Here is a 24,055-nt window from a genome sequence, read left to right on the forward strand (position 1 = left end):
ACAGAAACGCTTAGAGGACCCCCACGAGGCGTTTGTTGTGGTCCTTTTGGAGGACATCGATGACAGGTATATACCCGAGTTTCTATCCCGTCTACTACAAGATTGTAGGGTCATGACTTGGCCTGGGCGTGGTGGGAATGAAGTTGAATTTTGGAATCAAGTCCTGTTGATGCTAAATAGGTCAGACGAATTACACACAATGTAACTACAATTTCATTTCGGACAAAACAAGGTGGAATTCTTTAAATATCTTGTAACATTTTCCTTTCCGACCCGTGAAGATCCGGGGTAGAATAGGTCTTCAGCAACCCATGCTTGCCGTAAAAGGCGACTATGTTTGTCGTAAGAGGCGACTAACGGGAGCGGGTGGTCAGGCTCGCTGACTTGGTTGATGCATGTCATCGATTATCGATACTTTAATTTTGTATCCAATCTTTATCAATTGCCTATGTTTTCGTTAAACTGAGTCTAGAGTGAAAAAGAACATTGGACCGCTTTCAATTATTGTCATATTTTGCTTTGTTTTCACATGTTATGTTAGTGGTGTTAGTTTAAAATGTTCTGCACACATACAAATACGTTTCCAATTACATATCGGAGCTGTGGTGATCGTACTTTGTAGTTTAGTATTCTGTTGAAGAATTGTCCATTATACGGAAGGAAATACGTTTGTAAATCAGTACAGAATTTCATTAATATTCTTCCGATATTAACTTGTAGATGGTTAGTCTTGTTATGTTGTCTTCGTGTGTCGAACTTTAATTCAATCTTGTCGTTGTTGCTGAGTGTTAAACGAGAGACATATAACACATATGGACGATGAAAGAAGGTCTCTTTACCAAAAAAGCCTTGTTCTATGGGAAGGTAGCTAGAACAGTTGATCTTTATGTTTCTATCCTTTGTGTAATAATTTGACATTTTGAATAAAACTCAAATTTAAGGGAATCAAATACTTTTGTAAATAAGTATATAGTCCAGCGTTTCATTAATATTACTCCTACATTAATTTGTAGATCGTTTTGTCTTTGTTCTATTTGTTATACAATCAAACACTGCTGTATCAAACTTTGATGTGTCGAACGTACAGTTGTCTCGAAGTAAAAAGCATGCCCCCTGAATATTCCTTCTTTAATCATTATTATATCGTACCTCGGATAACTCGAAGTATTAACTTAGGTCCCGTCAACTTCGACATAACTGTGTTTGACTGTATATTGTATTTGTATAACTTGAGATTCGAACCCATGATCATTGGATCCTGACACTGCAAAAGGGGGTTATTAGGTACAGCGACATCCGATGCCTTACACGAATTGACCATCCATGTCTCCTTGGCGCCGTGAAAGATATCCAATTGAAAATTAGAAGTCAAGGCGTGGTATACACACTGAAATTGTAAGGGATATGTTAGTGTTACTTTCAGACGGATGTTGTGAAAACGGTCATGGCTGGTACATTGTAGCAACATGTACTATATCTCATAAAAGCAATGCTAACTAGGACCAGTGCTGCTGGGATAGCCTAGTGGCTGAAACATTCTCTCGTCTCGCCCAAATCCTGAATTCCATTCCTCACATGTACAGTGTAAATCACATTTTGGTTCCGCCCCCGCTGTGAAATTACAGGTAAATAATTTAAAAAGGGGAGTAAAACCCAATTCTCTAATTAACTGGAACGACAGGTATTTAAATACCGTTTAACTATTGCTTGTACTTCGTCTAATCATCGATTGTTCTTCCTCTAACAATCGATTGTACTTCGTCTAACAATCGAGTGTACTTCGTCTATCCATCGCTTGTACTTTGTCTATTCATTGTTTGTACTTTGTCTATCCATCGTTTGTACTTTGTCTATCCATCGCTTGTACTTTGTCTATCCATCGTTTGTACTTTGTCTATCCATCGCTTGTACTTTGTCTATCCATCGTTTGTACTTTGTCTAACCACAGCTTGTACTTTGTCTATCCATCGCTTGTACTTTGTCTATCCATCGCTTGTACTTTGTCTAACCATCGCTTGTACTTTGTCTATCCATCGCTTGTACTTTGTCTATCCATCGCTTGTACTTTGTCTAACCATCGCTTGTACTTCGTCTAACCATCGCTTGTACTTTGTCTATCCATCGCTTGTACTTTGTCTATCCATCGCTTGTACTTTGTCTATCCATCGCTTGTACCTTTTCTAACCATCGCTTGTACTTTGTCCAACCATCGTTTGTACTTTGTCTAACCATCGTTTGTACTTTGTCTAACCATCGCTTGTACTTTGTCTATCCATCGCTTGTACCTTGTTCTAACCATCGCTTGTACTTTGTCCAACCATCGCTTGTACTTTGTCTATCCATCGTTTGTACTTTGTCTATCCATCGCTTGTACTTTGTTTAACCATCGCTTGTACTTTGTCCAACCATCGTTTGTACTTTGTCCAACCATCGTTTGTACTTTGTCTAACCATCGCTTGTACTTTGTCTATCCATCGCTTGTACTTTGTCTATCCATCGCCTGTACTTTGTCTATCCATCGCTTGTACTTTGTCTATCTACGCTTGTACTTTGTCTATCCATCGCTTGTACTTTGCCTATCCATCGTTTGTACTTTGTCTTACCATAGCTTGTACTTTGTCTATCCATCGTTTGTACTTTGTCTATCCATCGCTTGTACTTTGTTTAACCATCGCTTGTACTTTGTCTATCCATCGTTTGTACTTTGTCTATCCATCTCTTGTACTTTGTTTAACCATCGCTTGTACTTTGTCTATCCATCGCTTGTACTTTGTCTATCCATCGCTTGTACTTTGTCTATCCATCGCTTGTACTTTCTCTATCCATCGCTTGTACTTTGTCCAACCACAGCTTGTACTTTGTCTATCCATCGCTTGTACTTTGTCTATCCATCGCTTGTACTTTGTCTATCCATCGCTTGTACTTTGTCTATCTACGCTTGTACTTTGTCTATCCATCGCTTGTACTTTGCCTATCCATCGTTTGTACTTTGTCTAACCATAGCTTGTACTTTGTCTATCCATCGCTTGTACTTTGTCTATCCATCGCTTGTACTTTGTCTATCCATCGCTTGTACTTTGTCTATCCATCACTTGTACTTTGTCGAACCATAGCTTGTACTTTTTTGTCTATCCATCGCTTGTACTTTGTCTATCCATCGCTTGTACTTTCTCTAACCATCGATTGACCTTCGTCTAACCATCGCTTGTACTTTGTCTATCCATCGTTTGTACTTTGTCTAACCATCGCTTGTACTTTGTCTATCCATCGTTTGTACTTTGTCTATCCATCGCTTGTACTTTGTTTAACCATCGCTTGTACTTTTGTCTATCCATCGCTTGTACTTTGTCTAACCATCGCTTGTACTTTGTCTATCCATCGCTTGTACTTTGTCTATCCATCGCTTGTACTTTGTCTATCCATCGCTTGTACTTTGTCTATCCATCGCTTGTACTTTGTCTATCCATCGCTTGTACTTTGTCTATCCATAGCTTGTACTTTGTCTATCCATCGCTTGTACTTTGTCTATCCATCGCTTGTACTTTCTCTAACCATCGATTGACCTTCGTCTAACCATCGATTGTAGTTGGCCTTACCAAAAACTGTGCTTCCTTTATCTAACGATTGTACTTTGTTAAACCAGCTATCGTACTCAGTATGAACAATGATTATGCATTTTCTTGCGCTCAACCTTAGTTCACCAGTAAGAGTTTTTGAGACATGGTGTTGGTCTAACTGTACCCAGATCGTGTATGAAATAATAACACCCCAGATCGACAGCTTAACTTATCCGCGATTGTAGTGCAGTTTCAATTTCCTTGTCGGATTTTTTTTATAGAAACTATTTCCCCCTGAACTCAAATATTACATGTATGGCCTTACGTGTAAATGAGTTTCAGGTCCTGCGTATTTCTAATATTACACGACCTTTGCTTTTGAGCCAGTTCTACTTCCCTCTGTGCACGATACTTTCGCTACCAGTGCATGTTTAGATTGCGGTGTATGTAGTCGATAAAGACACGTTTCCTTGTGACCAGGACACAATTCGTAGTGTGTATGAGGACTGTGTGACACTGAAGATACAGGTCGACATGTGCATGACTGTGGCGCTCACTTAAACATCGACAGCGACTGTAACCTGTCAGGAATCTGCGTTAGTGTGAGACATTGGTGGTAACCAGGACTGCATCTGTGTGGCTTTGGGGTAATCAGTACTGAATCTGTGTGGCTTTGGGGTAACCAGTACTGAATCTGTGTGGCTTGTGGGTAACCAGTACTGAACCAATGAGGCTTGGAGGTAGCCAGTACTGAACCAGTGAGGCTTGGCGGTAGCCAGTACTGAACCAGTGAGGCTTGGAGGTAACCAGGACTGCATCTGTGTGGCTTTTTGGGGTAACCAGTACTGAATCTGTGTGGCTTTGTGGTAACCAGTACTGAACCAGTGAGGCTTGGTGGTAGCCAGTACTGAACCAGTGAGGCTTGGTAGTAGCAAGTACTGAACCAGTGAGGCTTGGAGGTAGCCAGTACTGAACCAGTGAGGCTTGGAGGTAACCAGTACTGAATCTGTGTGGCTTGGGGGTAGCCAGTACTGAATCTGCGTGGCTTGGAGGTAGCAAGTACTGAATCTGTGAGGCTTGGAGGTAGCCAGTACTGAATCTGCGTGGCTTGTTGGTAGCCAGTACTGAACCAGTGAGGCTTAGTGGTAGCAAGTACTGAATCTGAGTGGCTTGGAGGTAGCAAGTACTGAATCTGTGAGGCTTGGAGGTAGCCAGTACTGAATCTGCATGGCTTGGTGGTAGCCAGTACAGTGTCTGTGTGGCTTGGAGGTAACCAGTACTGAATCTGTGAGGCTTGGAGGTAGCCAGTACTGAATCTGCGTGGCTTGTTGGTAGCCAGTACTGAATCTGCATGGCTTGGTGGTAGCCAGTACAGTGTCTGTGTGGCTTGGAGGTAACCAGTACTGAATCTGTGAGGCTTGGAGGTAGCCAGTACTGAATCTGCATGACTTGGTGGTAGCCAGTACTGAACCAGTGAGGCTTGGTGGTAGTCAATACTGAATCTGTGTAGCTTGGGGGTAACCAGTACTGAATCTGTGTGGCTTGTTGGTAACCAGTACTGAATCTGTGAGGCTTGGAGGTAGCTAGTACTGAATCTACGTGGCTTGGTGGTAGCCAGTACTGAACCAGTGAGGCTTGGTGGTAGCCATTACTGAATCTGTGTGACTTGGAGGTAGCAAGTACTGAATCTGTGAGGCTTGGAGGTAACCAGTACTGAACCAGTGGGGCTTGGAGGTAGCCAGTACTGAATCTGTTTTGTTTGGTGGTAGCCAGTACTGAATGTGTGTGGTTTGGTGGTAGCCAGTCCTGAATCTGTGTGGTTTGGTGGTTGCCAGTACTGAATCTGCGTTGCTTAGTGGTAGCCAGTACTAACTGTGTGGCTTGGTGGTAGCCACCTGCGTATCTGTGGAGGTAACCAGTGCGGCATCAGGATATCTGTGGAGGTAACCAGTGCGGCATCAGGATATCTGTGGAGGTAACCAGTGCGGCATCAGGATATCTGAGGAGGTAACCAGTGCGGCATCAGGATATCTGTGGAGGTAACCAGTGCGGCATCAGGATATCTGTGGAGGTAACCAGTGCGGCATCAGGATATCTGAGGAGGTAACCAGTGCAGCATCAGGATATCTGTGGAGGTAACCAGTGCGGCATCAGGATATCTGTGGAGGTAACCAGTGCAGCATCAGGATATCTGTGGAGGTAACCAGTGCAGCATCAGGATATCTGTGGAGGTAACTAGTGCGGCATCAGGGTATCTGTGGAGGTAACCAGTGCGGCATCAGGATATCTGTGGAGGTAACTAGTGCGGCATCAGGGTATCTGTGGAGGTAACCAGTGCGGCATCAGGATATCTGTGGAGGTAACCTGTGCGGCATCAGGATATCTGTGGAGGTAACCTGTGCGGCATCAGAATATCTGTGGAGGTAACCAGTGCGGCATCAGGATATCTGTGGAGGTAACCAGTGCGGCACCTGTGTATCTGAGGAGGTAACCAGTGCGGCATCAACACAGCTGTGGAGAAATGCAGCACAGCACCTGTGTAACCAAAGCAACTAGTATGGCATCTGCTTAACTGTGTGGTGACCAGTACGACATCTGGGAGATTGTCAGACATAGTCTGTGTGTATAACTGTGACTCAATAAGGCACATGTGTAACTTTGGAGGCAACCATTTCGCCGTCTATGTAACGTTGGAAGTTCCCAATACGATATCTATGGAACTGAAGGAAGCCAGTTCGGCATCTGCTTAACTGTGTGGGGACCAGCACGACATCTGGGAGATTGTCAGACATAGTGCGTCTCATCCTTATGCTGTGTGTATTACTGTGACTTAATATGGCATATGTGTAACTTTGGAGGCAACTATTTCGCATGTCACTTTTTATCCTAGATATATGTATATGATTGTGTACAACTAAATAATATTTGGCTGTTTGTGAATAGATAGGCTAGGAATCGTTTTAGCTCTTGGGGAGGTCCCAGGAAAAGGAGAAGGTTCCAAATAAGACACATCACGGTCGGTAGATGATGACGTCAGAGACACTGCTTGCCCTCCTGTTGGTTGGTTGTCTAGTTAGTATTTATACCAGTAGCGGGGAGATTCCTGACCCTTATGGAAGGCCATGTTATGAAAACCTTTGTTGGTGTCGTAATAACACTGCTAATTGTAGTGGTAATCACGACCGTTTAACATATATTCCTAAACTGAGAACTGAGTGTGCTATTACAATTTTTCGCTTTGAATATAACTACCTTCCGTATATCGGACACAATACTTTTGAAAACCTCACTACATTAAACCTACAGCATCTTAATCTTGGACACAGCAATATATCCCATGTATCTGAACGGGCCTTCAGGAAACTGACCAAGTTACAAAGCCTAACACTAAGTCATAACCCTCTCATTCTCACAAAACTGGCCACTGCTTTTCATTCATTGGCTTCTACTTTAAGTTACATCTATCTCAATCACATTGGCATCAGCGACTCGGATCTTGAAGAGAATCTACTGAAGGGTCTCCAGAAAAGCCAAATAAAAGGGATCCATCTTGCTGGAAACAAATTGGCCAAATTTAACTTTAGCCACTTTTCAGGGTTTCCTAAACTGATAACTTTGAATCTTGATAGCAACAAGATTAGGATATACCCAGATAACTTCAATCGGGTATTTTCGAAGATAATTCGCACATTGTGGATTGCTGATAATAATGTTACATCGATGCCTGATTTCTGTTCCAATGGTAAATCTGCCTTCCCTAACCTGTACACCCTGCGAATTGGTTACAATCAGATTTCGTATCTGAATAAGAGTAGTTTCGGTTGTTTGAGAATGTGTACAGTAGCATGTCTGACTGATTTGGAAATATCGGGGAACCCCATTCAAGTGATAGGTAGTGAGACCTTCAGTTCATTTAAGAGTCTTCAAAAGCTTATTATGAAACAGTTGTCATCTCCTCAGACTGATATTGATGACGAGGCATTCATAGGATGCAACAGTCTCAACAAACTTGACCTCTCTGGTATCAACATCACCGCAGAAAAACTTGATCACCTTTTGCGACCATTACACAAAACATTAAACTATTTGAACTGCACCAACTGCAGCTTACAAAAAGTGCCCGGTGTTATATCTGAATTAACTGGACTCGAGATCATTCTTCTAGGTCACAATTTCATTAGTTCGATAAGCAACAACATGTTTGTCAACAACATCAAGCTTCTGAATATGTCATTATGTCACAACAATCTCAGGTATTTGGTTATACCGAACTCCATACGGAGTCGTCTCATCTATGCCAATATCGAAGGCAATCCCTTCAATTGTGACTGTGACTTACTTTGGTTGAGAACTTGGCTCGTCGAAGCCCGAAGTTTGTTCAGCCGTCGTTTATCCTTTTATACTTGTTTTAGCCCTCCGGAAACTAAAGGGCAGAGACTGGTGGATGTTCAATCTGTTACGTACTATGAATGCCTCTATAATAGCCGGTATGTCTTTCTAGTGGTTGGCGCCGTTGTTGCTGTGCTGATGTGTCTTTTATGTTTCGCTCTTGGATACAAGTGGAGGTGGGATATCCGCTACTTTCTAGTTTGGAAAAGGAGGACACGTAGCTCCTCATCTGAATCCATACCTCTCCTGATGAGTGACGTCTACCTTCTGTACTCGAATGAAGACTTCGTGTGGGTCAGACATCAAGCATTGCCCAACTTGGAGGACAAAGGTCGTTTGAGGATTTGTTTCCGTTCACGGGATTTTGATCCAAAGATTCACATCATGGACAGCATTGTGAAGAATCTTAATGGCTGTCGGAAGGTTCTCATGGTCGTGTCCAACAGCTTCTGTAAGGACATTGGGTGTCAGTTCGAGTTGTCCTTGGTACAGAAACGCTTAGAGGACCCCCACGAGGCGTTTGTTGTGGTCCTTTTGGAGGACATCGATGACAGGTATATGTCCGTGTTTCTATCCCGTCTACTACAAGATTGTAGGGTCATGACTTGGCCTGGGCGTGGTGGGAATGAAGTTGAATTTTGGAATCAAGTCCTGTTGATGCTAAATAGGTCAGACGAATTACACACAATGTAACTACAATTTCATTTGGACAAAACAAGGTTGGAAATCTTTAAATATATTGTAACAGTTTTCTTTCAGTATACGACCCGTGAAGACCCGGGGTAGAATAGGTCTTCAGCAACCCATGCAGGCGACTATGTTTGTCGTAAGAGGCGACTGACGCGAGCGGGTGGTCAGGCTCGCTGACTTGGTGGATGCATGTCATCGATCATCGATACTTAAATTTTGTATCCATCAATTGCCTATGTTTTCGTTATACTGAGTTTAGAGTGAAAAAGAACATTGGACCGCTTTCAATTATTGTCCAAATTATGCTTTGTTTTCACATGTTATGTTAGTGGTGTTAGTTGTGAAAGGTTCTGCACACATACAAATACGTTTCCAATTACATATAGCAGTTGTGGTGATCGTAGTTTGTAGTTTAGTATTCTGTTGAAGAATTATCCATTATACGGAAGCAAATACTTTTGTAAATCAGTATATAGCCCAGCATTTCATAAATATTCCTCCTACATTAACTTGTACATGAGATTCGAATCCATGATCATTGGATCATAACACTGCTAAGGAGGCTTATTAGGTACAGCGACATCCGATGCCTTAGACGAATGGACCATCCATGTCTCCTTGGCGCCGTGAAAGATGTCCAATTGAAAGTTTGAAGTCACAGCGTGGTATTCACATTGACATTGTAAGGGATATGTTAGTGTTACTTTCAGACGGATGTTGTGAAAACGAAGTCATGGCTGGTACACTGTAGCAACATGTACTATATCTCATAAAAGCAATGCTCACTAGGTAACTAGGTCCAGTGCTGCTGGGATAGCCTAGTGGCTGAAACATTCCCTCGTCTCGCGAAAATCCTGAGTTCGAAACCGCTCATGTACAATGTGTGAAATCCATTTGTCATTTTGTGATATTACAGGTAAATAGAAAAAGGAGCGTAAAACTCAATTCTCTTATTAACTGAAATTGCAGGTATTTTAATACCGTGTTCCAAAACAGAATGTCTTCGAAATGATAAATCGGATGGAGTACTTTAATCTGAGATTCCTGTCTGTTGTCTACTGGCAAAGTCGGACATTATACCGCTTAACGTGACGGTTTTTTCAGAAACACATAGCTGCGATTTTACTGTGTGGGATGGAGATATTCCCGGAATTATATTTTACAATTAGTTTTGCTGATCAAGCTTCTTGTGACAGTAAATATTTTACGAATGGGTTTTATTGTCACCAGACATATGTATTATTTGCGATCTATTAAAAAACATGTCTCCAACTTGAAAGGAATGTATGTTGTTCGTTAACACACTCGCCTGCACTGGTTGTCTCACTTAAAAGTTTTTAAAAATTAGAGAAAGTTTGGACCGACTCCTTGGTCTAGTGGATAGAGCGTCCGCCTGGAGAGCACCTGGACAGCGGACGCTCGGTGGTTCGATCCCCGGCCGCGTCATACCAAAAGACGGTAAAAGATGGTACTTCCCTGCCTGGAGCTCGGCATCAGGGGATAACGCAAAGACTGGTCAGCTTGGAATCAGCATACTGTGTCTGTGTTGGGTATTCGTATTTGAAGACCTGTGACGATCCGGGCTAGAAATGGACAACAACCCATGCTTGTCGTAAGAGGCGACTAATGGGATTGGGTGGTTAGGCTGGCTGACTTGGTTGATGTATTGCGTCGTATCACACTTGCGTGGATCGATGCTCATGATATCAGTCACTGGATTGTCTGGTTCAGACACGATTATTTACAGATTGCCGTCATACAGCTGACATATTGCTGAGTGCGTCGTTAAATAATAAACAAACAAACAGTACTTGAATCCAGTGTACGTCGCAATATAAGTGTAATAATCTTGAACGCCACGTTAAACCCAATTTCACTCCACCTCCCAACTATGGAAAGGCTGTTTTGTGGAGTGAAAGACATACACCTACACCTAGAAATCGTAGTAACTTCTGTCCACACTGTAGGGGAGATTACTCTCAGGTCAATAGATAAGTCGGGAAAACAAATTCATCTAACCTACAATTGTACCTCGTCTAAATAACGATTATAGTTCGTCTTACCATCGAGATTACTTCGTCTAACTAATGATGTGTACTTCGTCTAAACACCGATTGTACTTGATCTAAACATCGATTGTACTTCGTCTAACCATTGCTTGTACTTCGTCTAACCACCAATTGTACTTCGTCTTACCACCAATTGTTCTTCGTCTACCCATCAATTGTACTTCGTCTAATCATCAATTTTACTTCGTCTAACCATTGATTGTACTTCGTCTAACCATCGATTGTACTTCGTCTAAACATCAATTGTACTTCGTCCAACCACCAATTGTACTTCGTCTAACCATCAATTGTTCTTCGTCTAACCATCAATTGTACTTCGTCTAATCATCAATTTTACTTCGTCTAACCATTGATTGTACTTCGTCTAACCATCGATTGTACTTCGTCTAACCATCGATTGTGCTTCGTTTTACAATCAAGTGTACTTCGTCTAACCATCAAGTGTACTTCGTCTAACCTTCGCTTGTACTTCACCTTACCAACAAATGTGCTTCCTTTATCAAACGATTGTACTTTGTTGAAACAGCAATCGTACATTGTATGAATAATCATAATACTTTTTCTTGAGCTCATCCTTAGTTCACCAGTAATAGTACTTGAAAGTTGTTTATCTGACTGTACCCAGATGATGTGTGAAATATCAAAACCTTTGCATCGACAACTTAACTTATCCGCGATTGGAGTGCAGTTTCCATTTCCTTCTCTTCTGGTTTGTATTGAAACTATCAATCAATGTGTGAAGGGCCCAGAGTCAAGACGCCTTCAGGTTACAGGCAAGTAGAACAAATTCTTCCCTTCACTCCGTTGTCAGACTGGTCAGGCGAGACCAACGTGGCCAATCGTTTGTTGTTTTATACAACACTTCTGGCCTCTGCGTGGTATCAAGGGTCATCTACACCATCAACTATACCTTCCGTGTTACCTTATTCCGCCACCAGCGACGTGCATGTCAGGTGAGTGTTGTGGGAATATCCTTACCTGCAGAACTTTCCTTACTTTGTTGACATATCGAAAACTGGACAATAAGATTGATGTTGGACAACACTGTGATGTGATTGTCTGGTGACATTGAGCTTAACCCTGGACCTGTAACAGATCTGGTAGGTTAAAGAGGACATTAACTGAGGAAATTAGAGGATCAAAAGAGAGAGGAAATAAGAACATCGACTCAATTAAAACAGAGCTTAAGTTAATTAAGGACGAGGTACGTGATCTGAGAAAGGATTGTAGACAGTACTACAGAACCTCAAGATATAATGAGATTGGATATATATGCTCTAGGGTAAGAACTTGAGGTATGAACATCTACTGTGATATACTCCGTCATAATGAGGAGAGAGTTGAACACCATGAACGCTACAGTCGACAAAACAATCTCATTCTCCATGGAGTCCCTGAAGCTGGTAGGGGTGCTACGATGTGTGAAGTGACAAAGCACTAGACATTATCAACAGAGCTAGAGATAAAGATCCAGGCCCCGAGGTCTCCCCGTCTATCTACTAAAGATGTAGAAGGTACTCACAGGCTGCCCTCACGAGGAGGCAGGACACCACGCCCACTCACAGTGAGACTGACCTACTGGATGGGCAAGCTACAGATTGTTGGTATGAGAGCCACACTAAAGGATATGGGGATTGGAGCTGCCAGAGATTTGACACGTAATCAGCGTTCAGAGTTAAATATGCTGAGAACATTAAACACTGATAAACTCTTTTATTATAGTGAGTGAGTGTTATGGTTTTACGCCGCTTTTAGCAATATTCCAGTAATATCACGGCGGGGGACACCAGAAATGGGCTTCACCACATTGTACCCATGTCGGGAATCGAACCCAGGTCTTCGGCGTGACGAGCGAACGCTTTTACCACTAGGCTACCCGACCGCCCCCACTTTTATTATAAAGGTGGACAAATTGCAGAGAGTGTGAGGTGATTTGACTTCCGACCAGCAGGGTAGTGACAATGTAGACAGGCATCCACGGGAGCAGGATCAGCAGGGGCCCCATCATGGTGCCAAATTTGGCTCAAGCGCTCACACTAGAGAAATAACAGGCAGTAAACAGGGAAGTGGCCATGGCATTTGTGATTATAAGAAACTTCACTCATGTGAAATCACAAATGACATTTCTCCTTATCCAAGTGTAAAAAATATTACTGACTCTGTTACTAAGCTTAAGGAAACTTTCCTCACTGACAACATTAGATTTAGTTTCTGGAATGTGTCTGGTCTGAGCGTCAGACTCGATGCTTTTAGCTTTATGAATGTTGTTACCTCGTTTGATATCATTGGTTACCCCAAACCGATTTATATACTGTTTTCAGTTAATTTGATGTATTCTTGAAATATGGTGAACGAAGTTCGGAAGAGTGTCAGCTTTTGTTATTGTTCTGATTGTAACCCCCTTTAATATGGATAGAGATATGTGAACGCGGCGTTTTCTTACTGTTCGATTAAGATATGTCTTGATCACAACATATAGTAAATAGGCTTGGTAAATGCTTGTTGGAATTGTGCAGTGTTTTTAATATTCATATCATGAATGGAGTGCGTGAGTGAGTGAGTGAGTATTGTTTTACGCCGCTTTTAGCAATATTCCAGCAATATCACGGCGGGGGACACCAGAAATGGGCTTCACACATTGTACCCATGTCGGGAATCGAACCCAGGTCTTCGGCGTGACGAGCGAACGCTTTAACCACGAGGCTACCCGACCGCCCCTCATGAATGGAAGATGCGGTACAGATTCGAACTCTGGGGTTTACACTTTTATTGGCACGCAGGGAGCGAGCGTTGTAGACTATGTTTGTCATCCGAACTGTTTGACATTTGTAATAATTTTGACACTGAGTCATGCTCCGATGTAGACTATGTAATCTGTTCATCCGTCCTGTTTGAAATATGTAATAATTAATGATAATATCAATCTATTCAACATTCATATGGACAACCTTAATAGCCCACTCTGGCATATACTTTGTATCTTGTACGGAGACTGCACGTGACTGAATTCGCTAAAGGTAGATTTTAATGTCTCTTGTTTGTTTCTTTGCAGGGTATGTGTGAACCCCAGACCTACGTTCCCATGCTGCACGCTGATCACGTTGACGATTTGAAGAAGTTTCGGGCACGATCCAAGTCAGGGACTGCAGGCCAGAAAAAGATGGGAAGAAGTAGGCAAAGGATGAGTGCTCGAAGCATGTCTTCTCCCTCTTTCGGTCAGCCGTGTCTACCAGAGTCTCATCTAATGGCCTGTTTGCAGTTTTGAACCTAGTTGGTGTGCTATTTGGCCTTTGTTATATTCTTCCACGATTGAGGCAATTAATATGTTTTGTTGTTGATTGTTACTGTTGTAATATTGTTACAATGTTAGCATGTTACTATGTCCATGATGGTTCATGCATTGTTTTTTTTTGTAAAGAAATTGCAAATGGACATTATTATCCTGATGCGCATGCAATCGTATATCATGTGTTTGAAGTGCTTGTTAACGATTGTTACTGTTGTAATATAGTTTACAACAATGTTACTTTGTGTATGACGCCGATTTATGTCCTGTTTTCAATAAAACGAATTTCAACATTACATCGATTCTGTTATTACCCTGACGTATATGTGACAAGTCATTATTTTGAGAACTAGCTGCTGGCAGAGTTCAAGACAGAACACACACCCACAGATGTTTGCTACCCAAGTAACAATACTTTCTATCCAAAACAGACGTATATATATTTTAAGACATATGAATTTTTTTCACACACAAAGAGTTATCATTTAGACAATACTTACTTACTTACTTACTTTGGAGATTTAACGTGCGCTTTCCGACTGATGCGTATTTCGCACACGGGCCCGGCCAGGCCATTTAATGTGTTTCCGAAAGGGGCGAAAGTGGTCTGTGCAACCCAAGAGGGGGGTTTAGGGGTTGCTTATATAGAATTTGGGAATTTTGAGACTTGGAATAGATGCCGATGGGTTTGGGGAGGAGAACTAAGGGAGCTTGGTATGGTGGATGTTTGTTTGTTTATATGATTTTGATTTGGTAAGTTATTGTGTTTTTAGATGCGTTTTATTAGTTCCGTTTTTATTAAGAATACGCCTAAGGCCTTGAAGTTTTCTAGTTTATTTTGTGGGTTTAGTATTGCTTCTAGAGTGAGAGCCTTGTTTAGATTGAGGGTGGTTTGTAATGCGGTTCGATGTGTTAGGTAGTGTGTGCAGTGGATGAGTGCGTGTTTCTGGTTGTTTGCAGTGTGAGCAGTTACCTGTAGTGTGTTTTTTTATTTTTTTAGGTGGTTATTTAGGTTGGTGTGTCCTGTTTGGAGTTTAGTGATTACTCTGTCGATTTTTTTTTATGGATGGAGAATTTTTGGTTTGGTTAGTGGTTTGCTGAGCACTTTTTTGATTTGGCTATTTGAGTTTAGATATAGGTTATGCCATTTTTTGGTGATTTTTTGCTTGTTTACACTTTTAATTTCTGATTTTGAGATGGGTAAGTTTAAGCTTATTTCTGGGATTTTGAGGGATAGTTTAGCTGCTTTATCGGCGTTTTCATTACCGTATATTCCTACGTGGGCGGGTATCCACAAGAAGTTTATTTGTTTGCCTGCCTTAGTTAGGTCGTTGGATCTTTTAAGTATTTGATTTATTAATTTAGGTCGGTTTTTGGTATTTTTGTTTTGGAGGGCTTGCAGTCCACTTAGGGAGTCGGGTGATTGGTGATTTAGTTTTTAGTTTTTATTTTATTCGGTGAGTTCTTTTAGATGGAGGTTAAAGAGGAAGAAGGGAAGATCGGTTAATTTTAGATTGAAAGCTTTTGGTGAGTTTTGACTATGCATGTATGCTGGGAGTAAGGTGAGGTTATTTAGGTTTTGGGTGTTGGCTGGTTGGGGAGTTTGGTTTGTTTTAGTTGGAGTAGTGTCTATTGTTTCCTCAGTAGTGGAGAATCTTCGTCATCGGTTAGATTAGGTTTAGCTGATTGAGTTTCCATGGGGGAGGCATATGATGTGGAGTATTGTGAAGGTGTTTGCGGGATGGGTGTAGCTGATGATTTCTTAGTGTTTGTGTTTTGTTGTTGTGCTTGCTTGTGGGAGAGTGTTGTTACCATATGGGCTGTAGGGTGCTTGGATGAGGGTCGTGTTGTGGTGGTCATTTTGAGGTTTGTTTTGCATGCTGGGGTTGATGTTTTGGCTATGTGAGATGTGGGAGGGTTCGTGGTTGGTTGAGTGGCTGCTTGTGTGTGTGAGGTGGGTGCGGATTGACAGTCATTTAGACAACTTACTTACTTACTTACTTTGGAGATTTAACGTGCGCTCTCCGACTGATGCGTATTTCGCACACGGGCCCGGCCAGGCCATTTAATGTGTTTCCGAAAGGGGCGAAAGTGGTCTGTGCAACCCAAGAGGGGGGTTTAGGGGTTGCTTATATAGAATTTTGGAATGTTGAGACTTGGAATAGATGCCGATGGGGTTGGGGAGGAGAACTAAGGGAGCTGGGTATGGTGGATGTTTGTTTGTTTATATGATTTTGATTTGGTAGGTTATGGTGTTTTTAGATGCGTTTTATTAGTTCCGTTTTTATTAAGAATACGCCTAAGGTCTTGAAGTTTTCTAGTTTATTTTGTGGGTTTAGTATTGCTTCTAGAGTGAGAGCCTTGTTTAGATTGAGGGTGGTTTGTAATGCGGTTCGATGTGTTAGGTAGTGTGTGCAGTGGATGAGTGCGTGTTTCTGGTTGTTTGCAGTGTGAGCAGTTACCTGTAGTGTGTTTTTTTTATTTTTTTAGGTGGTTATTTAGGTTGGTGTGTCCTGTTTGGAGTTTAGTGATTACTCTGTCGATTTTTTTGGATGGATGGAGAATTTTTGGTTTGGTTAGTGGTTTGCTGAGCACTTTTTTGATTTGGCTATTTGAGTTTAGACATAGGTTATGCCATTTTTTGGTGATTTTTTGCTTGTTTACACTTTTAATTTCTGATTTTGAGATGGGTAAGTTTAAGCTTATTTCTGGGATTTTGAGGGATAGTTTAGCTGCTTTATCGGCGTTTTCATTACCGTATATTCCTACGTGGGCGGGTATCCACAAGAAGTTTATTTGTTTGCCTGCCTTAGTTAGGTCGTTGGATCTTTTAAGTATTTGATTTATTAATTTAGGTCGGTTTTTGGTATTTTTGTTTTGGAGGGCTTGCAGTCCACTTAGGGAGTCGGGTGATTGGTGATTTAGTTTTTAGTTTTTATTTTATTCGGTGAGTTCTTTTAGATGGAGGTTAAAGAGGAAGAAGGGAAGATCGGTTAATTTTAGATTGAAAGCTTTTGGTGAGTTTTGACTATGCATGTATGCTAGGAGTAAGGTGAGGTTATTTAGGTTTTGGGTGTTGGCTGGTTGGGGAGTTTGGTTTGTTTTAGTTGGAGTAGTGTCTATTGTTTCCTCAGTAGTGGAGAATCTTCGTCATCGGTTAGATTAGGTTTAGCTGATTGAGTTTCCATGGGGGAGGCATATGATGTGGAGTATTGTGAAGGTGTTTGCGGGATGGGTGTAGCTGATGATTTCTTAGTGTTTGTGTTTTGTTGTTGTGCTTGCTTGTGGGAGAGTGTTGTTACCATATGGGCTGTAGGGTGCTTGGATGAGGGTCGTGTTGTGGTGGTCATTTTGAGGTTTGTTTTGCATGCTGGGGTTGATGTTTTGGCTATGTGAGATGTGGGAGGGTTCGTGGTTGGTTGAGTGGCTGCTTGTGTGTGAGGTGGGTGCGGATTGACAGTCATTTAGACAACTTACTTACTTACTTACTTTGGAGATTTAACGTGCGCTCTCCGACTGATGCGTATTTCGCACACGGGCCCGGCCAGGCCATTTAATGTGTTTCCGAAAGGGGCGAAAGTGGTCTGTGCAACCCAAGAGGGGGGTTTAGGGGTTGCTTATATAGAATTTTGGAATGTTGAGACTTGGAATAGATGCCGATGGGGTTGGGGAGGAGAACTAAGGGAGCTGGGTATGGTGGATGTTTGTTTGTTTATATGATTTTGATTTGGTAGGTTATGGTGTTTTTAGATGCGTTTTATTAGTTCCGTTTTTATTAAGAATACGCCTAAGGTCTTGAAGTTTTCTAGTTTATTTTGTGGGTTTAGTATTGCTTCTAGAGTGAGAGCCTTGTTTAGATTGAGGGTGGTTTGTAATGCGGTTCGATGTGTTAGGTAGTGTGTGCAGTGGATGAGTGCGTGTTTCTGGTTGTTTGCAGTGTGAGCAGTTACCTGTAGTGTGTTTTTTTATTTTTTTAGGTGGTTATTTAGGTTGGTGTGTCCTGTTTGGAGTTTAGTGATTACTCTGTCGATTTTTTTTGATGGATGGAGAATTTTTGGTTTGGTTAGTGGTTTGCTGAGCACTTTTTTGATTTGGCTATTTGAGTTTAGATATAGGTTATGCCATTTTTTGGTGATTTTTTGCTTGTTTACACTTTTAATTTCTGATTTTGAGATGGGTAAGTTTAAGCTTATTTCTTGGATTTTGAGGGATAGTTTAGCTGCTTTATCGGCGTTTTCATTACCGTATATTCCTACGTGGGCGGGTATCCACAAGAAGTTTATTTGTTTGCCTGCCTTAGTTAGGTCGTTGGATCTTTTAAGTATTTGATTTATTAATTTAGGTCGGTTTTTGGTATTTTTGTTTTGGAGGGCTTGCAGTCCACTTAGGGAGTCGGGTGATTGGTGATTTAGTTTTTAGTTTTTATTTTATTCGGTGAGTTCTTTTAGATGGAGGTTAAAGAGGAAGAAGGGAAGATCGGTTAATTTTAGATTGAAAGCTTTTGGTGAGTTTTGACTATGCATGTATGCTAGGAGTAAGGTGAGGTTATTTAGGTTTTGGGTGTTGGCTGGTTGGGGAGTTTGGTTTGTTTTAGTTGGAGTAGTGTCTATTGTTTCCTCAGTAGTGGAGAATCTTCGTCATCGGTTAGATTAGGTTTAGCTGATTGAGTTTCCATGGGGGAGGCATATGATGTGGAGTATTGTGAAGGTGTTTGCGGGATGGGTGTAGCTGATGATTTCTTAGTGTTTGTGTTTTGTTGTTGTGCTTGCTTGTGGGAGAGTGTTGTTACCATATCGGCTGTAGGGTGCTTGGATGAGGGTCGTGTTGTGGTGGTCATTTTGAGGTTTGTTTTGCATGCTGGGGTTGATGTTTTGGCTATGTGAGATGTGGGAGGGTTCGTGGTTGGTTGAGTGGCTGCTTGTGTGTGTGAGGTGGGTGCGGATTGACAGTCATTTAGACAACTTACTTACTTACTTACTTTGGAGATTTAACGTGCGCTCTCCGACTGATGCGTATTTCGCACACGGGCCCGGCCAGGCCATTTAATGTGTTTCCGAAAGGGGCGAAAGTGGTCTGTGCAACCCAAGAGGGGGGTTTAGGGGTTGCTTATATAGAATTTTGGAATGTTGAGACTTGGAATAGATGCCGATGGGGTTGGGGAGGAGAACTAAGGGAGCTGGGTATGGTGGATGTTTGTTTGTTTATATGATTTTGATTTGGTAGGTTATGGTGTTTTTAGATGCGTTTTATTAGTTCCGTTTTTATTAAGAATACGCCTAAGGTCTTGAAGTTTTCTAGTTTATTTTGTGGGTTTAGTATTGCTTCTAGAGTGAGAGCCTTGTTTAGATTGAGGGTGGTTTGTAATGCGGTTCGATGTGTTAGGTAGTGTGTGCAGTGGATGAGTGCGTGTTTCTGGTTGTTTGCAGTGTGAGCAGTTACCTGTAGTGTGTTTTTTTATTTTTTTAGGTGGTTATTTAGGTTGGTGTGTCCTGTTTGGAGTTTAGTGATTACTCTGTCGATTTTTTTTGATGGATGGAGAATTTTTGGTTTGGTTAGTGGTTTGCTGAGCACTTTTTTGATTTGGCTATTTGAGTTTAGATATAGGTTATGCCATTTTTTGGTGATTTTTTGCTTGTTTACACTTTTAATTTCTGATTTTGAGATGGGTAAGTTTAAGCTTATTTCTTGGATTTTGAGGGATAGTTTAGCTGCTTTATCGGCGTTTTCATTACCGTATATTCCTACGTGGGCGGGTATCCACAAGAAGTTTATTTGTTTGCCTGCCTTAGTTAGGTCGTTGGATCTTTTAAGTATTTGATTTATTAATTTAGGTCGGTTTTTGGTATTTTTGTTTTGGAGGGCTTGCAGTCCACTTAGGGAGTCGGGTGATTGGTGATTTAGTTTTTAGTTTTTATTTTATTCGGTGAGTTCTTTTAGATGGAGGTTAAAGAGGAAGAAGGGAAGATCGGTTAATTTTAGATTGAAAGCTTTTGGTGAGTTTTGACTATGCATGTATGCTAGGAGTAAGGTGAGGTTATTTAGGTTTTGGGTGTTGGCTGGTTGGGGAGTTTGGTTTGTTTTAGTTGGAGTAGTGTCTATTGTTTCCTCAGTAGTGGAGAATCTTCGTCATCGGTTAGATTAGGTTTAGCTGATTGAGTTTCCATGGGGGAGGCATATGATGTGGAGTATTGTGAAGGTGTTTGCGGGATGGGTGTAGCTGATGATTTCTTAGTGTTTGTGTTTTGTTGTTGTGCTTGCTTGTGGGAGAGTGTTGTTACCATATGGGCTGTAGGGTGCTTGGATGAGGGTCGTGTTGTGGTGGTCATTTTGAGGTTTGTTTTGCATGCTGGGGTTGATGTTTTGGCTATGTGAGATGTGGGAGGGTTCGTGGTTGGTTGAGTGGCTGCTTGTGTGTGTGAGGTGGGTGCGGATTGACAGTCATTTAGACAACTTACTTACTTACTTACTTTGGAGATTTAACGTGCGCTCTCCGACTGATGCGTATTTCGCACACGGGCCCGGCCAGGCCATTTAATGTGTTTCCGAAAGGGGCGAAAGTGGTCTGTGCAACCCAAGAGGGGGGTTTAGGGGTTGCTTATATAGAATTTTGGAATGTTGAGACTTGGAATAGATGCCGATGGGGTTGGGGAGGAGAACTAAGGGAGCTGGGTATGGTGGATGTTTGTTTGTTAATATGATTTTGATTTGGTAGGTTATTGTGTTTTTAGATGCGTTTTATTAGTTCCGTTTTTATTAAGAATACGCCTAAGGTCTTGAAGTTTTCTAGTTTATTTTGTGGGTTTAGTATTGCTTCTAGAGTGAGAGCCTTGTTTAGATTGAGGGTGGTTTGTAATGCGGTTCGATGTGTTAGGTAGTGTGTGCAGTGGATGAGTGCGTGTTCTGGGGTTTCTGGTTGTTTGCAGTGTGGGCAGTTACCTGTAGTGTGTTTTTTTAATTTTTTTAGGTGGTTATTTAGGTTGGTGTATCCTGTTTGGAGTTTAGTGATTACTCTGTCGATATTTTTTGATGGATGGAGAATTTTTGGTTTGGTTAGTGGTTTGCTGAGCACTTTTTTTGATTTGACTATTTGAGTTTAGATATAGGTTATGCCATTTTTTGGTGATTTTTTGCTTGTTTACACTTTTAATTTCTGATTTTGAGATGGGTAAGTTTAAGCTTATTTCTTGGATTTTGAGGGATAGTTTAGCTGCTTTATCGGCGTTTTCATTACCGTATATTCCTACGTGGGCGGGTATCCACAAGAAGGTTATTTGTTTGCCTGCCTTAGTTAGGTCGTTGGATCTTTTAAGTATTTGATTTATTAATTTAGGTCGGTTTTTGGTATTTTTGTTTTGGAGGGCTTGCAGTCCACTTAGGGAGTCGGTAAGTATTAGGATTTTTTTTGGTGGTTTTTGGATTCTTGATTATGGAGGGCTGAGGCCATGCCCATTAGTTCTGCCGTGAATATTGATTGGTTGTTTGGGAGTCGGAAGGATTGTGTGGTTTTAGTTGGTTGTGTGGTATGGACTCCGAAACCTGTGTGTCGGGAGGTCGGATCTGAGGATCCGTCCGTGTAAATGTGACACCAATTTGGCCAATTTTCTTGTATGTATGCTAGTGTGGTAGTTTTAGCTATGTTTGGGTCGGTTTGTTTGTTTATTTGGCTAGCTAGTGTTGTGTCTATTTTGGGTATTTTAAGTTTAGGGGTGAAGATATTTGATTGTTTGCAGTTTTGTTTAAGATTTTTAATTTGGTGTTCATTTAGGTAGTTAGTTATTCTTTGGGATAATGGGGTAAGTAAGGGGTGTTTACGAGCTAGAGCTTGGTTTTTGGGGCTGATGTTTGGTTTATTAAGTTTTGGATGAGAGGGTTTGATTGGGACGCGGCCCAGAAATTTAAGCTTAGCTGTTCCCTTCGTAGACTTAGTGGCATTTCTCCTGTTAAGGCCTGAAGTGAGGTGTAGGAGGTGCCATGTTGGGTGCGTGTAATTAGTTTGAGAGCCTGATATTGTATTGAGTCAAGTTTTTTAGATAGAGAGTTTTTTAGGGTGTTGTATATGGCGCAGCCGTAGTCCAGTTTTGATCTAATTAGTGAAATGTAGAGAGAGAGGAGGGTATCTTTGGAGGCTCCCCAGTTAGAGCCAGTTAGGCATCTTAGGGTGTTTAGGTCTATACTGCATTTAGTTGTTAGGTTTTGGATGTGAGCATCCCAGGTGAGATGTTCATCGAAAATAAGTCCTAAGAATTTGGTTTGTATTTGAAATTTGATTGTTTGATTGTTTAGCTGGAGGATTGGGGAGGCGGGTTTCATGTTTTTATGTTTGAATACTATTCCTGTTGTTTTTTCTGAGTTAAGGGAGAAGCCCCATTTGTCAGCCCATTGTTGTATTTTATTAAGAGATTTTTGGAGTAAATTTTGGACCATTTTCATACTTTTAGTGCGGATCCAGATGGCTCCATCATCCGCGAATTTTGATGTGTTTACTTTAGGGGATAGGCCCTCGAATAGATCGTTTATCATTATATTGAAGGGGGTGGGGCTGAGGATACTGCCCTGTGGAGTGCCATTTTCAAGGGGACATTGGTCCGATAGAGTTTGGTCTATACCGACGGTTATTTTACGATTGTTTAGGAAGTCCTAGATGTAGTCTATTATCTGATCTTTGAGTCCTATTTTTTTAAGTTTTTGTATTAGCCCATCGTGCCATACCATGTCGAAAGCTTTAGAGAAGTCTAAGAAGATGCCTGTGGTATATTGTTTATTTAGTTGTCCTGTCTTAATATCTTGTTCTAGTCGGGCGAGGTTATCTAGGGTTGAGCGGCCTGGAGTGAAACCGCTTTGATCTGGGTTTATGATGTTATTTTGGGTTAAGTAATGTTGTAATCTATTTTTAGCCATTGATTCCATTACTTTACATAAGTTTGAAGTTAGGGATATTGGTCTATATGAGTTAGCTTGATTAGCTGGTTTATTAGGTTTAGGGATTGGTATGACTAGGGCCTGTTTCCATGGAGTAGGAACCTGTCCGTTTAGGTAGATGAGATTGTATAGTTTGAGTAGTGTCTGGAGTAGTTTTAGGGGGAGTTTTTTAATTATTTGGTAAGAAGTTAGGTCTAATCCTGGGGCTGTGCCCTTTTTCCTGTTTTGGATTACGTAGAGGAGCTCCTCCATTGTGTAGGGTTGATTTATTTCTAGATTGTTATTGTTTGGTTCTTTTGTGGGTTTGTTTTCTGTTTTAAGTTTATCTTTGAATTTTTGACTGAAGTTGGTGTTACTGCTAACGGCCGAAAAGTGGTTGGCAAGATTATTTGCTTTTTGGGCGGGGTTGGTTGAGTTGTCAATGTTAGGGGTTTTTTTTATGTCGTTTTAAGCCTCTGATGGCGTGGATTTTGCGCCAGACCATTCTGGCATCTGTACGGTTATTTATACCTTCGCAGATTTTTTTCCATTCTCTACTTTTGGCTATTTGGACTAGTTTTTGAACCTGGTGGTTTAATTCGTGGGCTATGTTTAAATATTTGTAGTCGCGTTTTGCTTTATTGAAGGCTGATTTACGTTTTCGTCTAGTCTGTTCTATTTCCTCATTCCACCATGGTACCGTCGGTTTGCCTGTCTTAGATGTTTTGAAGGGGGAGGAGGTTTAGGCAGCGTTTATTATATAGTCTGTTAGGTTTTTACAATAGGTTTCAGGATCATTATTTTCTATTTCGTTTAAGTTAGCTTTGTTGCAGATATCTTGGAATTGGTCCCAGTTAGCTTTATTGTAATGGAATTTTGGTTCTGGGTTTTCTGTTTGGATTAGTACGTTTGTATTTCCTATGGTGATGTTTATGGGGAAGTGGTCACTACCTAGCGGGACGTCGTGCACTTCCCATTGAGTACTTTGGGGTACAGTTTGTTTATGTTATTGTATGTGAAGCCACTTACATCAATGCAGCTCCAAGTTACTTGGTATAGGGGCCTTGCATTCAATTAACATCAAAGGGATTACAATAAAGCTTATTTTGTATTTCAATGTCGTCATTAAATCTGACCTCCAGATCAGTGTGTACAGTCACGCCTAC

General features: G+C 41.3%; 2 protein-coding genes across 2 annotated transcripts; one reads left to right on the forward strand and one right to left on the reverse strand.

The window, feature by feature from the left end:
- Positions 1-3,151: 3,151 nt before the first annotated feature.
- On the forward strand, positions 3,152-9,915 carry LOC125380066 (toll-like receptor 13). The gene has a single exon (XM_048396270.1). The coding sequence runs from the start codon at positions 6,582-6,584 to the stop codon at positions 8,637-8,639; it is 2,058 nt and encodes a 685-aa protein (XP_048252227.1). The 5' UTR covers positions 3,152-6,581; the 3' UTR covers positions 8,640-9,915.
- Positions 4,209-6,152, reverse strand: LOC125379941 (agglutinin-like protein 3). Its single transcript, XM_048395842.1, has 2 exons — positions 6,148-6,152; positions 4,209-5,460 (listed from the first exon to the last, which is right to left on the reverse strand). Exons 1-2 carry the CDS (start codon positions 6,150-6,152, stop codon positions 4,209-4,211), a joined length of 1,257 nt encoding a protein of 418 aa, XP_048251799.1.
- Positions 9,916-24,055: the final 14,140 nt, after the last annotated feature.

Source organism: Haliotis rufescens, unplaced genomic scaffold (assembly GCF_023055435.1).
Source record: "Haliotis rufescens isolate VD_foot unplaced genomic scaffold, xgHalRufe1.0.p SCAF_15, whole genome shotgun sequence".
NCBI classification, from domain to species: domain Eukaryota; kingdom Metazoa; phylum Mollusca; class Gastropoda; order Lepetellida; family Haliotidae; genus Haliotis; species Haliotis rufescens.